At 46.3% G+C, this 17267-nt stretch overlaps 1 protein-coding gene across 1 annotated transcript in view; it reads left to right on the forward strand.

Annotated features, from left to right (window-relative positions):
* Positions 1-319: 319 nt before the first annotated feature.
* Positions 320-17267, forward strand: part of LOC135516448 (protocadherin-7-like) — a 166146-nt gene continuing 149198 nt past the window's right edge. The window contains exon 1 of the mRNA XM_064940776.1: positions 320-4288. Within this exon, the coding sequence (XP_064796848.1) occupies positions 1223-4288 (3066 nt within the window). The 5' untranslated portion in view covers positions 320-1222. The remainder of the gene's footprint in view (positions 4289-17267) is intronic.

Consider the following 17267-nt stretch of genomic DNA (forward strand, 5'->3'; position numbering starts at 1 on the left):
TGGAAGAATGTATATTTTCCGGACCATCTCACTATACTCCCGCTCCCTGACTAAGACCATTTGAATGGGTCGTATGTGAACACATATTTCCCTTTATGCTAACAAGAAAAATACCACATTTTATTTATCTCTCTCCCTCCCTCTCTCCCTCTCATTTCAACACATACTTCGTCGGCTACCCTCCAGACTAAACCTATATACCGACCAAGTTCAGACCTGGTTACGTGCGCTGGGGAAATAAACTGGAGGGGGTGGAGAGAGCGCGCGAGACTGCAATATCATTTGTGAATCGCTCTCACAGTGCCGCAGATAGGGGCTGCAAACGCACGCGGCGCTTATGCAGGTGAGAAAGGGACGCTTGGATTGAGAATTGCGGGACACTATGAAGATTCTCTCGTAGGAATTTCACAATATCTACATCGGAATTACAATTGTCCGTGTTTGTTTCATTTTTGTTATTCCCGCGTGGTCAGAGGTTTTGTGCTGGGGAGTTTATTTTGTATTTATTCCTCTCCCTATTGCCTGTAACTGTGTGAACTATAAAACACAGACTGCTTGTTATAAGAGAGTGGAGGTAAATGAATCAGAGCGCTCGGATTCTGCTTGGATAGGCAACTGGACACACAATCACTGCTTCTCCACTGCTTCAAGGTAAGAGGACGAGACCCTCCGTAAAGTAGGCTACTGTATCACCACAACTTGGGAATCTGTGTGGGCATTCCATTGCCACTACTCCGTATTGGACATATCTTCGGACGGGAAAATTAGGATTTTGACCATTTACATCGTTTCTATATCAATCTTGGAAGATTTTTTTGTAACTGAAAATACTTGGACTGATTTTAAATTTCAATTAAATAAGATAGCGTTTCTCTATACGCGCATAAAATATTCGGATTCCTAATGAATTCATGGCATATGACATGACCGGACTGAACGGACTGTTTCGATTGTGTTTTGCCCAGTTTTTATTGAAAGAAGGAAAGAAACATTAATTCAGTGGAAACGGGGGAGAGGAGAGCCCGTCCACTTGCTCTTATTCAGTGCAGTCGAAGCGGTGTGGGAAGACGTCCGGAGGATGAAGTCTCATACCTCCTGAAATGGAGGACTACAAATAATCCGACAACGAAAATTATTGTTTTCCAAACAGTATACCAGCAAGTAAACGACATCCTCATTTGATTCAAGGCTTTAAAATCCATTCATTACATTGCGGGGAACAATGAGGACTACTGGCGCAGTGGACTATTTATGCTACAGTATACTCATCCTGCAGCTGCTGAATCAGCCTGCTGCTAAGCAAGTGCTCCGATATCGCTTGGCTGAGGAGGGACCCGCGGATGTCAGGGTAGGGAACGTAGCCGTGGACCTCGGAATCGTTGCCGGGTCTGGCGAGGTGACATTTACCCTCGAGTCCGGATCAGATTTTTTCAAAATAGATAATATAACAGGCGAGCTGACCACCAATGAACGGCGGATAGACCGTGAAAAATTACAGCAGTGTCAAATGATATTTGATGAAAACGAGTGTTTCATAGATTTTGAAGTGTCAGTAATTGGACCGGCGCAGAGCTGGGTTGACCTGTTCGAGGGGAAAGTCATTATTTTAGATATAAATGATAACACTCCGTCTTTCCCATCTCCTGTGCTGACCCTATCCGTGGAGGAGAACAGGCCGATTGGCACTCTCTATCTCCTACCCACGGCCACCGACAGAGATTTCGGTAGGAACGGAATTGAGAGATATGAGCTTATTCAAGACAGCGGGGAGAGCTCCAGGCGCCTGGGCTCCAACTCAGGTGGTCGCGGGACTGACAGGAGATTCGACGAGGGGGCAGGCAGGAGCAGCGTCTTTGAACTGCAAGTTGCTGACACAACCGACGGGGAGAAGCAGCCGCAGCTCATCATTAAAGGGGCACTGGACAGGGAGCAGAGGGACTCTTATGAGCTCACCCTGCGTGTTAGGGATGGGGGCGACCCCCCGCGCTCCTCCCAGGCCATCCTGAGGGTGATGATCACTGATGTGAATGACAACAGCCCCCGCTTTGAGAAGGCTGTGTATGAAGCTGACCTGCCGGAGAACAGCTCCCCTGGTGCCCCCATCCTGCAGCTGAAAGCAGCTGACGCAGACGTTGGGGTGAACGGTCAGATTGAGTATGTATTCGGCGCAGCAACAGAGTCAGTGCGTAGGCTTTTGAGGCTGGATGAGAGCTCTGGGTGGCTGAGCGTGCTCCATCGTATTGACCGCGAGGAGGTGAGCCAACTGCGCTTTACTGTGATGGCGAGGGACCGAGGCCAGCCGCCCAAAATGGACAAGGCCACCGTGGTTCTCAACATCAAGGATGAGAACGACAACGTGCCAGCTATCGAGATTCGTAAGATCGGACGCATCTTCCTGAAGGATGGAGTGGCCAACGTGGCTGAGGATGTAGTGGTGGACACGCCTATAGCTTTGGTCCAGGTGTCAGACCGGGACCAGGGCGAGAACGGAATCGTGACCTGCACTGTGGTGGGTGACGTGCCCTTCCAGCTCAAACCGGCCAGTGAGATTGAGGGTGAGATGAATAAGAAGAAATACTTCCTCCATACATCAGCGCCGCTGGACTACGAGGCCACACAGGAGTACAACGTGGTCATCGTGGCGGTGGACTCAGGAAGCCCTAGCCTGGCCAGTAATAACTCGCTCATCGTAAAGGTGGGCGACTTCAACGACAACCCACCCATCTTTAGCCAGAACGTGGTGGAGGTGTCCTTTCCAGAAAACAATGCCCCCGGCGAGAGGGTGATCACTGTGCAGGCCATAGATGCTGATAGTGGCAAGAACGCGGAAATCGCCTACTCCCTCGACTCCTCTGTGAATGGGATATTCTCCATTAATGCCGACAACGGTGACATCAGAGTAAACACCATTCTGGACAGAGAACAAACAGAGAGGTACCAGTTCAAAGTGATAGCTAAAGATAAGGGCATGCCTATACTCCAGGGGTCAGCCACTGTGGTAGTCTTAGTGGCTGATAAGAACGACAATGAGCCTAAGTTCATGCAGGATGTGTTCACCTTCTACGTCAAAGAGAACCTTACACCCAACAGCCCGGTTGGCATGGTGACCGTCATTGACGCCGACAAAGGCCAGAACGCAGAAATGAGCCTCTTCGTCGAGGAAGAGGAGGAGATCTTCTCCATTGAGAACGACACAGGAACCATTTTCTCCACCATGTCGTTTGACCGCGAGCAGAAAACCACCTACACGTTCCGGGTCAAGGCTGTGGACAGCGGAGACCCACCCAGATCCGCCACTGCCACCGTGTCGCTCTTCGTGATGGACGAGAATGACAACCCGCCGACCGTTACCTTCCCCATCAATAGCTCATACACCCTCCTGCCCCCCTCCAGCAATGTTAGGACTGTAGTACGAACTGTCATGGCCACCGATACCGACACTGGGATCAACGCTGACCTAAACTACAGTATCATCGGGGGCAACCCTTTCAAACTGTTTGAGATTGACGGGGGAAGTGGGGTCATCTCACTGGTGGGGAAGCTGGAGCAGAAACACTATGGCCTCCACAGACTGGTGGTCCAGGTGAACGACAGTGGCCAGCCCTCGCAGAGCACCACCACCATGGTGCACGTCTATGTCAACGAGACCCTCTCCAACTCCACCATCGTTGAGGCCCAGGTGGCTAAGAGCCTGGGCACTCCGCTCAATACCAATATCGCCGGTGACCCCAACTACGACCTGGGCAAGCAGCGGCTGAGCATTGTCATCGGCGTGGTGTCGGGCATCATGACGGTAATCCTCATCATCCTCATCGTGGTCATGGCTCGCTACTGCCGCCCCAAGAACAAGAATGGCTACGAGGCGGGCAAGAAGGACCACGAGGACTTCTTCACCCCTCAGCAGCATGACAAGGGCAAGAAGCCCAAGAAGAACAAGAAGAACAAACAGCCGTTGTACAGTAGCATTGTCACCGTCGAGGCCTCCAAGCCCAACGGCCAGCGCTACGACGGCGTCAACGAGAAGCTGTCCGACAGCCCCGGGATGGGCAGGTACCGCTCCGTTAACGGAGGGCCCGGAAGCCCGGATTTGGCCCGGCACTACAAGTCCAGCTCGCCACTGCCCACGGTCCAGCTCCACCCCCAGTCGCCCACGGCCGGGAAAAAGCATCAGGCTGTTCAGGACCTGCCCCCTGCCAACACCTTCGTTGGCACCGGAGATAACATTTCCCTTGGATCTGACCACTGCTCCGAGTACAGCAGTCAAACCATCAACAAGTACAACAAACAGGTAAGAACATATTGACTCAATATTTATATATATATATATATTTTTCTTCTCCCTTCTATTTTCAAATGTCTCTCATGTTTCTCCCTCTCTTAGTGTTATCTCCAGCGTAATGCCTCCTGACAGGGCTAGTCTCAGTAGTCATGTTGCTTTCATGGTGCTAATGTGTGTCAAGTTAGCTGTATTGATCTGTCGGGGTTTGGAGTGCCATTCCGCATGTAATATTGAAAATGAAACGAGGACATGCGTAGCCTACCCCAGGATATCATTTCCATCCGCCTAAGCATATCCAGCTCTTTTGCCCTCTCTTTTAACTGAGCAGGTACTGTGAGGCGGTTTAGTTTGACTGTGGTGTCACATTTGCTGATCTGTACACATATGTGTTTTGAGTGTTGTAGACAGCTTGCATAAGGGTCTGGTTTGCAGTTATTCTATCACAGCGGAACATGTGGCAGGGTAGCTAGGACACCCCTCTGCTCGTCTCTCCCCACCCTTAGTGTAACACGGCTAACTACTTCTTCTTATTATTAGAGGTAAAAGCAAGGATAAAAAGAAGGTGTGAAAATGAGGCACAGGAGTGGCTGTGTAAAGGAATGTTATCCGTGGTATCGTGTTTTACTCGGCTTATTCAGCTTGACTAGGAACATCTGGGCAGGAGGTCACATTTAACATTCCTGGGCACTGGTGTGTCCGTATCAATTCACTGACCCAGCAGTGAAATCAGGCTTCCCTAAACCTCTCCCTCCTGCTCTCTCTTTTACTCTCTCCGTCCCTTCTATAGGCTAGACTCATTTAACTCTTCATCCCTCCGTTCCTCTTTCCATCCCCACCTCTCTGTTTCCCTCTGTTCTTCTCTCCTCTCATTGACTCCGGTAGTGCCATCATTTGTAATGTGACAATTCTTCCGTGACGGCAAAGCACAACAGGGTCATTCATGTTCTTTTTCAAATGTTTTCAACCAGGGGAGCCAAGAGGGGCGAAGCAAGGTTAATATATTATGAAGTCGGTTCCCTTTCATTTGCTTTTGCCAGGAAGATACCACTTGTTCATTGTTTCATTTGTTTTCTATGACGGTATAATGCATTATTGATGGTTTTCTTACATGGGGCAAGCAGCAAACTCCTCTGTTTTTTTGGTCTGTCTCTCTCGTTCTCGTTCTCCCCTCATCCTCTGTTTTTTTGGTCTGTCTCTCTCGTTCACGTTCTCCCCTCATCCTCTGTTTTTTTGGTCTGTCTCTCTCGCTCTCGTTCTCCCCTCATCCTCTGTTTTTTTGGTCTGTCTCTCTCGCTCTCGTTCTCCCCTCATCCTCTGTTTTTTTGGTCTGTCTCTCTCGCTCTCGTTCTCCCCTCATCCTCTGTTTTTTTGGTCTGTCTCTCTCGCTCTCGTTCTCCCCTCATCCTCTGTTTTTTTGGTCTGTCTCTCTCGTTCTCGTTCTCCCCTCATCCTCTGTTTTTCTTGTCTTTCATTCTCTCTGTTTTATTCCCTTATCATTCTTGTCTCTTTTTTACACACACACACACACACACACACACACACACACACACACACACACACACACACACACACACACACACACACACACACACACACACACACACACACACACACACACACACACACACACACACACACACACACACACACACGCCCCTCTCTCCTCTATCTCCCAACCCATCTCTCGCTCCTCTCCTCTATCTCTCAGCCCCTCTCTCCTCTCCTCTATCTCTCAGCCCCTCTCTCCTCTCCTCTATCTCTCAGCCCCTCTCTCCTCTCCTCTATCTCTCAGCCTCTCTCTCCTCTCCTCCAAATCAAATGCTCTCAAATGTCTTTGCTCTTATTTCCCCGCCTGTCTGTTTTTCTTGCAGTCTTTTCTGTTTAATCTCCTCTTCCTCTACTCCATTTCCCTCTCCCTCCTGCTATTCCCCTCTCATTTCCCGCTCTCCATCTCTCCCTCCCTTTCACTCTCCTTTACTCTCTCTTTTCGCTACTGTCTCTAACAGCTTTCTAAAGTGCTGTATTCAGTGGGTTGTTTCTTAGAGTGTGAGGAGTGCTGTTGCTTACGGATGTCTCATCCATAATTAACAGGCCACTCTATTCGCTGCCGCTGCGGCACAGCCATGTATTGTATGTTGCTAGCTGTGCTGCTGCACTTTTATGTAATGATTTATTAAATCTTTTATGTGCACGCTCGCTGCAGCGTTTTTTTTTATAGACAAGTCCATTTGTTTGAAGATTCTGATACAGACACAAAACACACCGGGGTGTTGAGGGTTCACAGACGCTCTCCTCGCCACCGGAATGTGCAATTATCCCTTCTTAAACCTTCCTTCACTTTTTCCGTTCTCCGTCACGGTTGTTGTGAATGTAACTCCCACTGGCTAATACAATATACGTGTTGCCTGGTCTCTATGGTTTATAGAATGTTGTCAGTAGCAATGGGTTTCCATGGCCGAGAAGCTGCACACAATTCTAAGATCACCATGCGCAATGCCAAGCGTCAGCTGGAATGGTGTAAAGCTCACCTGCCATTGGACTCTGAAGCAGCAGAGTGATGAATTACACTTCACCATCTGGCAGTCCAACGGACAAATCTGGGTTTGGTGGATGCCAGGAGAACGCTACCTGCCCGAATGTGTAGTGCCAACTGTACACTTTGGTAGTTGAGGAATACTAGCCTGGGGCTGTTTTTCATGGTTCGTACTTGGCCCCTTAGTTCCATTGAAGGGAAATCTTAACTCTACAGTATACAATGACATTCTAGATGATTCTGTGCTTCCGAATCTGTGGCAAAAGTTTCCAGTTTCAGCATTTACAATCCCCCTCCGGGCACAAAGCGAGGACCATACAGAAATGGTTTGTTAAGATTGGTGTGGAAGAACTTGACCGGCCTGCACAGAGCACTGACCTTAACCCCATCGAACACCTTTGGGATGAATTTGAACGCCGACTGCGAGCCATTCCTAATCTACCAACATCAGTGCCTAACCTCACTAATGCTCTTGGCTGAATTGAAGCATAATGTTCCAACATCTAGTGGAAAGCCTTCCCAGAACAGTTATAGTAGCAAAGGGGGAGGACCAACTCCATATTCATGCCCATGATTTTGTAATGAGATGTTCGACGAGCAGGTGTCCACATACTTTTGGCCTTGTAGTGCATATGATATCTCTAACACGTTGTTAAATTCCCTGCTTACTTGTCAAACGTTCACTGTTGATACTTTCAGTTGAGGTGGAGGGGAACTGATGTAATGGCTGCACATACAGTCTCCCGAGGTTAAGTTAATTGCCGGGAATGGCCCTTGGCGTAGTTATGTGCCTCAATTATGGCATCAAGTGGTCATGTCTTTATTAAGATCACAGAGTAGTCTCTCTCTCTCTCTAGTTTCATGCTCTTGCTGTTTAGGGCCACCACGGCTAAACACGCTGGTGTTTAGGTAACCCCCCCCCCCCCATTCAGTTGAGTTCATCACGTTATGAAATGCACAAGAATTCTCATTAGCTGGGAATAGAGTTAAACATAGACGTAGAATGACTAGATTATATTTCTATGATATTAAACATACACGTAGAATGACTCGATTATATTTCTATGATATTAAACATACACGTAGAATGACTAGATTATATTTCTATGGTATTAAACATAGACGTAGAATGACTAGATTATATTTCTATGGTATTAAACATAGACGTAGAATGACTAGATTATATTTCTATGGAATTAAACATACACGTAGAATGACTAGATTATATTTCTATGATATTAAACATAGACGTAGAATGACTAGATTATATTTCTATGGAGATAAACATACACGTAGAATGACTAGATTATATTTCTATGGAGATAAACATACACGTAGAATGACTAGATTATATCTCTATGGAGATAAACATAGACGTAGAATGACTAGATTATATTTCTATGGTATTAAACATACACGTAGAATGACTAGATTATATTTCTATGGTATTAAACATAGACGTAGAATGACTAGATTATATTTCTATGGAATTAAACATAGACGTGGAATGACTAGATTATATTTCTATGGAATTAAACATACACGTAGAATGACTAGATTATATTTCTATGGTATTAAACATAGACTTAGAATGACTAGATTATATTTCTATGGAATTAAACATACACGTAGAATGACTAGATTATATTTCTATGATATTAAACATAGACGTAGAATGACTAGATTATATTTCTATGGAGATAAACATACACGTAGAATGACTAGATTATATTTCTATGGAGATAAACATACACGTAGAATGACTAGATTATATCTCTATGGAGATAAACATACACATAGAATGACTAGATTATATCTCTATGGAGATAAACATAGACGTAGAATGACTAGATTATATTTCTATGGTATTAAACATACACGTAGAATGACTAGATTATATTTCTATGGTATTAAACATAGACGTAGAATGACTATATTATATTTCTATGGAATTAAACATAGACGTGGAATGACTAGATTATATTTCTATGGTATTAAACATAGACGTAGAATGACTAGATTATATTTCTATGGTATTAAACATAGACATAGAATGACTAGATTATATTTCTATGGAATTAAACATAGACGTAGAATGACTAGATTATATTTCTATGGTATTAAACATACACGTAGAATGACTAGATTATATTTCTATGATATTAAACATACACGTAGAATGACTAGATTATATTTCTATGATATTAAACATAGACGTAGAATGACTAGATTATATTTCTATGGAAATAAACATACATGTAGAATGACTAGATTATATTTCTATGGAGATAAACATAGACGTAGAATGACTAGATTATATTTCTATGGAATGAAACATAGACGGTGAATGACTAGATGATTATATCTATGGAATTAAACATGGCTTCATTTTTCACAAGTTTGTCTTGTTGTCACTGTTGTTGCTATGGTTTTGCATGCAGAGCTGATGGGAGTTTGGATTAGGTATAAAGTGTCATGTCTGATTGTCGAGAATTGCACAGCAGATCACATTGTATCGTGACTGCTAGAAACGGGGTAATCCCCAATGTCAAATTGATCACATTAGATTTGGAAATTTCTATTCAAAACAAATCAGATTTCACCCCCGTTTATTGAATTTACAGTGGCAGGAAATCCTAAATGTAATGTATGATATTTACGGCTAAATGAGGTCGAAACCTTTTGATGGTCTCTCTCGCTCACAAACACACACTGCCTTGTTTTCTCTCTTTCTCTCTCTTTCCCTCTACTTTCTCTTCTCTCTTTCTCTCTCTTTCCCTCTTCTTTCTCTTCTCTCTTTCTCTCTCTTTCCCTCTACTTTCTCGTCTTTCTCTCTCTTTCCCTCTACTTTCTCGTCTTTCTCTCTCTTTCCCTCTACTTTCTCGTCTCTCTTTCCCTCTACTTTCTCTCTCTTTCCCTCTACTTTCTCTCTCTTTCCTTCTACTTTCTCTTCTCTCTTTCTCTCTCTTTCCCTCTTCTTTCTCGTCTCTCTTTCTCTCTACTTTCTCGTCTCTTTCTCTCTCTTTCCCTCCACTTTCTCGTCTCTCTTTCTCTCTCTTTCCCTCTACTTTCTCGTCTCTCTTTCTCTCTCTTTCCCTCTACTTTCTCGTCTCTCTCTCTACTTACTCGTCTCTTTCTCTCTCTTTCCCTCTACTTTCTCGTCTCTCTTTCTCTCTCTTTCCCTCTACTTTCTCGTCTCTCTTTCTCTCTCTTTCCCTCTACTTTCTCGTCTCTCTTTCTCTCTACTTACTCGTCTCTTTCTCTCTCTTTCCCTCTACTTTCTCGTCTCTCTTTCTCTCTCTTTCCCTCTACTTTCTCGTCTCTCTTTCTCTCTCTTTCCCTCTACTTTCTCGTCTCTCTCTCTCTCTCTTTCCCTCTACTTTCTCGTCTCTCTTTCTCTCTCTTTCCCTCTACTTTCTCGTCTCTTTCTCTCTCTTTCCCTCTACTTTCTCGTCTCTCTTTCTCTCTACTTTCCCTCTACTTTCTCGTCTCTCTTTCCCTCTACTTTCTCGTCTCTCTCTTTCCCTCTACTTTCTCTTCTCTCTTGCTCTCTCCACCTCTCTCTCTATCTTTCTCTCACTCTCCCCTTAGAAATTGAAAAAGACACAAGAAAGAGAGCCCTGTTTGTGGTTGACAGAATGGTCTACTGTTTCACGGGGAGGTAGAGTAGAGTCCCATTGACTGTGAGTCTCTTCTGCGGTATCAGGTTCCTCCTAGGTCTCCTTCCAGCTCATCCTTCGCCTACCTAATCTCACAATAACTACCGCACAGGCAGCAGCCGGCTCAGGCTCAGTCTCCAAGCAGGTAACCAGGCAACCGGCTGAGTTTAGCGGGCGAGGCGAAGCCTCCTCTTTTACTCATTAGTCATTAAGCCAGGCGAGTGCAGAGCGAGAAGTCAGCGTGTCACTGAGCAGCTGTCGAGAGTTAGAGCAGGAGGGTGATGTACCTGACATTTCAGCCTCTCCTGGAGGTCCACAGATTGGATCCGGGACTTTTTTTTTGTTCTCTTTCTTCCTTTTGTAGGCCTACTGCGACATTGTTCTCAGTTGTCATATTTCCCCTCCCATAAGTCCCTGTGTTGAACAGGGCTTCAGTTGATGATCGTCATACTCTCAAGTATCAAATGCCTAAAGCAAAACTATTGTCCAAGATAAGATATAAAAGAGACTAGCTCACCTGTCTTATGCAAAGAAACACTGTTTACTGAGCAGGGATTTTAACTGGGTCATTTAATAGAAGGATATTCCTCTCCAGGTGGTATTATCTCTTCTAAACAATAGAGACCTGAGGTAGGTTGTAATCCTATCCCTCTGCTTCCCCTCAGGGCATGTATAAAGCTCAGATCACTGGGTCAGCTGAGGCTGCCTCCCAGGTTAGGGTTGGTGCAACATGACTTGACGTGGCCCTGTTTCCCTCACCGCCCTCTTCTCCCTCAGCTCAGTTCTCTTAGCAGAGCTGTTGCTCCTATCATACCCTCCCTCTCCCTTCCGTCCCCTCCCGTCCCCTTCCCTCCCTCTACCTTCCGTCCCCTCCCGTCCCCTCCCGTCCCCTTCCATCCCCTCCCGTCCCCTTCCATCCCCTCCCGTCCCCTTCCGTCCCCTTCCCTCCCTCTCCCTTCCGTCCCCTCCCGTCCCCTCCCGTCCCCTTTCGTCCCCTCCCCCCCGTCCCCTCCCTCCCTCACGTCCCCCTCCCTTCCGTCCACTCCCTTCCATCCTCTCCCTTCCGTCCCCTCCCATCCCCTTCCATCCCCTCCCGTCCCCTTCCATCCCCTCCCGTCCCCTTCCATTCCCTCCCGTCCCCTCCCATCCCCTTTCGTCCCCTCCCTCCCGTCCCCTCCCTCCCGTCCCCACCCCTCCCTCCCGTCCCCACCCTCCCGTCCCTCCTGTCTCTTCCCCTCCTGTCACTCACGTCCCCCTCCCTTCCGTCCCCTCCCTCCCTTCCCCTCCCGTCTCCCTCCCCTCCCATCCCCTCCTGTCCCCTCCCCTCCTGTCCCCTCCTATCCCCTCCGGTCCCCTCCCCTCCTGTCTCTTCCCCTCCTGTCCCTCACGTCCCCATCCTCCCGTCTCTTCCCCTCCCATCCCCTCAGTTCCTACCCCACCCTTCCTGTCTCCTCCCCTCCTGTCCCCTCCCATCCCCTCCTGTCCCATCCCTTCCTGTCCCATCCCTTCCTGTCCCGTCCCCTCCTGTCCCCTCCTATCCCCCCTGTCCCTTCCCATCCCCTCCTGTCCCCTCCCCTCCTGTCCCCTCCCCTCCCATCCCTTCCTGTCCCATCCCCTCCTGTCCCCTCCCATCCTCTCATGTCCCCTCCTGTCCCCTCCCCTCCTGTCCCCTCCCATCCCCTCCTGTCCCCTCCCATTCTGTCCCCTCCCATCCCCTCATGTCCCCTCCTGTACCTCCCTCCCATCCCCTCCCTCCCGTCCCCTCCCGTCTCCTCCCCTCCTGTCCCCTCCTATCCCCTCCTGTCCCCTCCTATCCCCTCCGGTCCCCTCCCCTCCTGTCCCTCATGTCCCCACACTCCCGTCTCTTCCCCTCCCGTCCCCTCAGTTCCTCCCCCACCCTTCCTGTCTCCTCCCCTCCTGTCCCCTCCCATCCCTTCCTCTTCCCTCCCATCCCCTTCTGTCCCCTCCCCTCCTGTCCCCTCCCATCCTCTCATGTCCCCTCCTGTCCCCTCCCCTCATGTCCCCTCCCATCCCCTCCTGTCCCCTCCCATTCTGTCCCCTCCTGTCCCCTCATGTCCCCTCCTGTCCCCTCCCCTCTTGTCCCTTCCCATCCCCTGCTTTCCCTTCCTGTCCCCTCCCATCCTCTCATGTCCCCTCCTGTCCCCTCCCCTCCTGTCCCCTCCCATCCCCTCCTGTCCCCTCCCATTCTGTCCCCTCCTGTCCCCACCCATCCCCTCATGTCCCCTCCTGTCCCCTCCCCTCCTGTCCCTTCCCATCCCCTGCTTTCCCCTCCTGTCCCCTCCCCTCCTGTCCCCTCATGTCCCCTCCTGTACCCTCCCATCCCCTCCTGTCCCTTCCCATCCCCTTCCGTCCCCTCCCCTCCCGTCCTCTGACCTATCAAGCCCCAGCTTACCTCATTTACATAGGACCCATGTTCCCTTCTCACCACAGTATCTCAAACAAACAACATCGCCATGCAAATAGGGGTCATTCTGTCTGTGTTCGCTGGCCACACGCACACACAGGAAGTGACAAGCTCTTTGTTCTCTCGGTCCGGCGAGATCACAAAACCAATATGGAAAACCCTCCTTTTGCCTGGAGGCTAATTTGTTTAAACCAAAAAAAACTATTGTAGCTACTTAAACACTTTTGAGGTTGACCTGAATTTGTTTTGCCCCCCCCCCCCCCCCCCTCTCTGTGAACCTTATTGTTGCTATCTACTACCTATATCTAAATGGACAGCCGCAACACAGGTAACCTATGTCTAGTGCAAACGTATGTTTCCTTTGTCCTTTATCGCCATAGTAACCATGTGGTACACCGTTACCTCTGTGCGTATTCTAGTGTCACAACTCAGCGTTGTCCTTCCAGTTGGTTTTGATCTGTGTCATATGGGTAGAGGGAAGCCCACCGTTTCGGCCAGGTTGACTCCCCAGTGGACTCTGATACAGGGTCGACTGAGAGGCAAGACCGAAGAGAAAACATTGGAAAACAACCTGTGCCCCCGTACATTGACTCTGTAACCCCCCCCCCCACCCCTGTATATATTGTTATTATTTTTTACTGCTCCTCTTCAGTTACTTGTTACTTTAATCTCTTATTCTTATCTGTATTTTTTGAAACTGCACTGTCGGTTAGGGGCTCGGAAGTAAACATTTCACTGTGAGGTCTACTACACCAGTTGTATTCATCATTTCACTGTAAGGTCTACTACACCTGTTGTATTCATCATTTCACTGTAAGGTCTACTACAACTGGTGTATTCAGCATTTCACTGTAAGGTCTACTACACCTGTTGTATTCGGTACATTTCACTGTAAGGTCTACTACACCTGTTGTATTCAGCATTTCACTGTAAGGTCTACTACACCTGTTGTATTCAGCATTTCACTGTAAGGTCTACTACACCTGTTGTATTCAGCATTTCACTGTAAGGTCTACTACACCTGTTGTATTCGGTACATTTCACTGTGAGGTCTACTACACCTGTTGTATTCCTGTACATTTCACTGTAAGGTCTACTACACCTGTTGTATTCCTGTACATTTCACTGTAAGGTCTACTACACCTGTTGTATTCCTGTACATTTCACTGTAAGGTCTACTACACCTGTTGTATTCGGTACATTTCACTGTAAGGTCTACTACACCTGTTGTATTTGGTACATTTCACTGTAAGGTCTACTACACCTGTTGTATTCGGTACATTTCACTGTAAGGTCTACTACACCTGTTGTATTCGGTACATTTCACTGTAAGGTCTACTACACCTGTTGTATTTGGTACATTTCACTGTAAGGTCTACTACACCTGTTGTATTCGGTACATTTCACTGTAAGGTCTACTACACCTGTTGTATTCAGCATTTCACTGTAAGGTCTACTACACCTGTTGTATTCGGTACATTTCACTGTAAGGTCTACTACACCTGTTGTATTCAGCATTTCACTGTAAGGTCTACTACACCTGTTGTATTCGGTACATTTCACTGTAAGGTCTACTACACCTGTTGTATTCATCATTTCACTGTAAGGTCTACTACACCTGGTGTATTCAGCATTTCACTGTAAGGTCTACTACACCTGTTGTATTCGGTACATTTCACTGTAAGGTCTACTACACCTGTTGTATTTGGTACATTTCACTGTAAGGTCTACTACACCTGTTGTATTCGGTACATTTCACTGTAAGGTCTACTACACCTGTTGTATTCGGTACATTTCACTGTAAGGTCTACTACACCTGTTGTATTTGGTACATTTCACTGTAAGGTCTACTACACCTGTTGTATTCGGTACATTTCACTGTAAGGTCTACTACACCTGTTGTATTCAGCATTTCACTGTAAGGTCTACTACACCTGTTGTATTCGGTACATTTCACTGTAAGGTCTACTACACCTGTTGTATTCAGCATTTCACTGTAAGGTCTACTACACCTGTTGTATTCGGTACATTTCACTGTAAGGTCTACTACACCTGTTGTATTCATCATTTCACTGTAAGGTCTACTACACCTGGTGTATTCAGCATTTCACTGTAAGGTCTACTACACCTGTTGTATTCGGTACATTTCACTGTAAGGTCTACTACACCTGTTGTATTCGGTACATTTCACTGTAAGGTCTACTACACCTGTTGTATTCATCATTTCACTGTAAGGTCTACTACACCTGGTGTATTCAGCATTTCACTGTAAGGTCTACTACACCTGTTGTATTCGGTACATTTCACTGTAAGGTCAACTACACCTGTTGTATTCATCATTTCACTGTAAGGTCTACTACACCTGGTGTATTCAGCATTTCACTGTAAGGTCTACTACACCTGTTGTATTCAGTACATTTTACTCTAAGGTCTACTACACCTGTTGTATTCGGTACATTTCACTGTGAGGTCTACTACACCTGTTGTATTCCTGTACATTTCACTGTAAGGTCTACTACACCTGTTGTATTCCTGTACATTTCACTGTAAGGTCTACTACACCTGTTGTATTCCTGTACATTTCACTGTAAGGTCTACTACACCTGTTGTATTCGGTACATTTCACTGTAAGGTCTACTACACCTGTTGTATTTGGTACATTTCACTGTAAGGTCTACTACACCTGTTGTATTCGGTACATTTCACTGTAAGGTCTACTACACCTGTTGTATTCGGTACATTTCACTGTAAGGTCTACTACACCTGTTGTATTTGGTACATTTCACTGTAAGGTCTACTACACCTGTTGTATTCGGTACATTTCACTGTAAGGTCTACTACACCTGTTGTATTCAGCATTTCACTGTAAGGTCTACTACACCTGTTGTATTCGGTACATTTCACTGTAAGGTCTACTACACCTGTTGTATTCAGCATTTCACTGTAAGGTCTACTACACCTGTTGTATTCGGTACATTTCACTGTAAGGTCTACTACACCTGTTGTATTCATCATTTCACTGTAAGGTCTACTACACCTGGTGTATTCAGCATTTCACTGTAAGGTCTACTACACCTGTTGTATTCGGTACATTTCACTGTAAGGTCTACTACACCTGTTGTATTCGGTACATTTCACTGTAAGGTCTACTACACCTGTTGTATTCATCATTTCACTGTAAGGTCTACTACACCTGGTGTATTCAGCATTTCACTGTAAGGTCTACTACACCTGTTGTATTCGGTACATTTCACTGTAAGGTCAACTACACCTGTTGTATTCATCATTTCACTGTAAGGTCTACTACACCTGGTGTATTCAGCATTTCACTGTAAGGTCTACTACACCTGTTGTATTCAGTACATTTTACTCTAAGGTCTACTACACCTGTTGTATTCGGTACATTTCACTGTGAGGTCTACTACACCTGTTGTATTCATCATTTCACTGTAAGGTCTACTACACCTGGTGTATTCAGCATTTCACTGTAAGGTCTACTACACCTGTTGTATTCGGTACATTTCACTGTAAGGTCTACTACACCTGTTGTATTCGGTACATTTCACTGTAAGGTCTACTACACCTGTTGTATTCGGTACATTTCACTGTAAGGTCTACTACACCTGTTGTATTCGGTACATTTCACTGTAAGGTCTACTACACCTGTTGTATTCGGTACATTTCACTGTAAGGTCTACTACACCTGTTGTATTCGGTACATTTCACTGTAAGGTCTACTACACCTGTTGTATTCGGTACATTTCACTGTAAGGTCTACTACACCTGTTGTATTCGGTACATTTCACTGTAAGGTCTACTACACCTGTTGTATTTGGTACATTTCACTGTAAGGTCTACTACACCTGTTGTGTTCGGTACATTTCACTGTAAGGTCTACTACACCTGTTGTATTCGGTACATTTCACTGTAAGGTCTACTACACCTGTTGTATTCAGCATTTCACTGTAAGGTCTACTACACCTGTTGTATTCGGTACATTTCACTGTAAGGTCTACTACACCTGTTGTATTCGGTACATTTCACTGTAAGGTCTACTACACCTGTTGTATTCAGCATTTCACTGTAAGGTCTACTACACCTGTTGTATTCAGCATTTCACTGTAAGGTCTACTACACCTGTTGTATTCAGCATTTCACTGTAAGGTCTACTACACCTGTTGTATTCAGCATTTCACTGTAAGGTCTACTACACCTGTTGTATTCGGTACATTTCACTGTAAGGTCTACTACACCTGTTGTATTCAGCATTTCACTGTGAGGTCTACTACACCTGTTGTATTCAGCATTTCACTGTAAGGTCTACTACACCTGTTGTATTCGGTACATTTCACTGTAAGGTCTACTACACCT

Source organism: Oncorhynchus masou, chromosome 27 (assembly GCF_036934945.1).
Source record: "Oncorhynchus masou masou isolate Uvic2021 chromosome 27, UVic_Omas_1.1, whole genome shotgun sequence".
In the NCBI taxonomy this organism is placed as follows: Eukaryota; Metazoa; Chordata; class Actinopteri; order Salmoniformes; family Salmonidae; genus Oncorhynchus; species Oncorhynchus masou.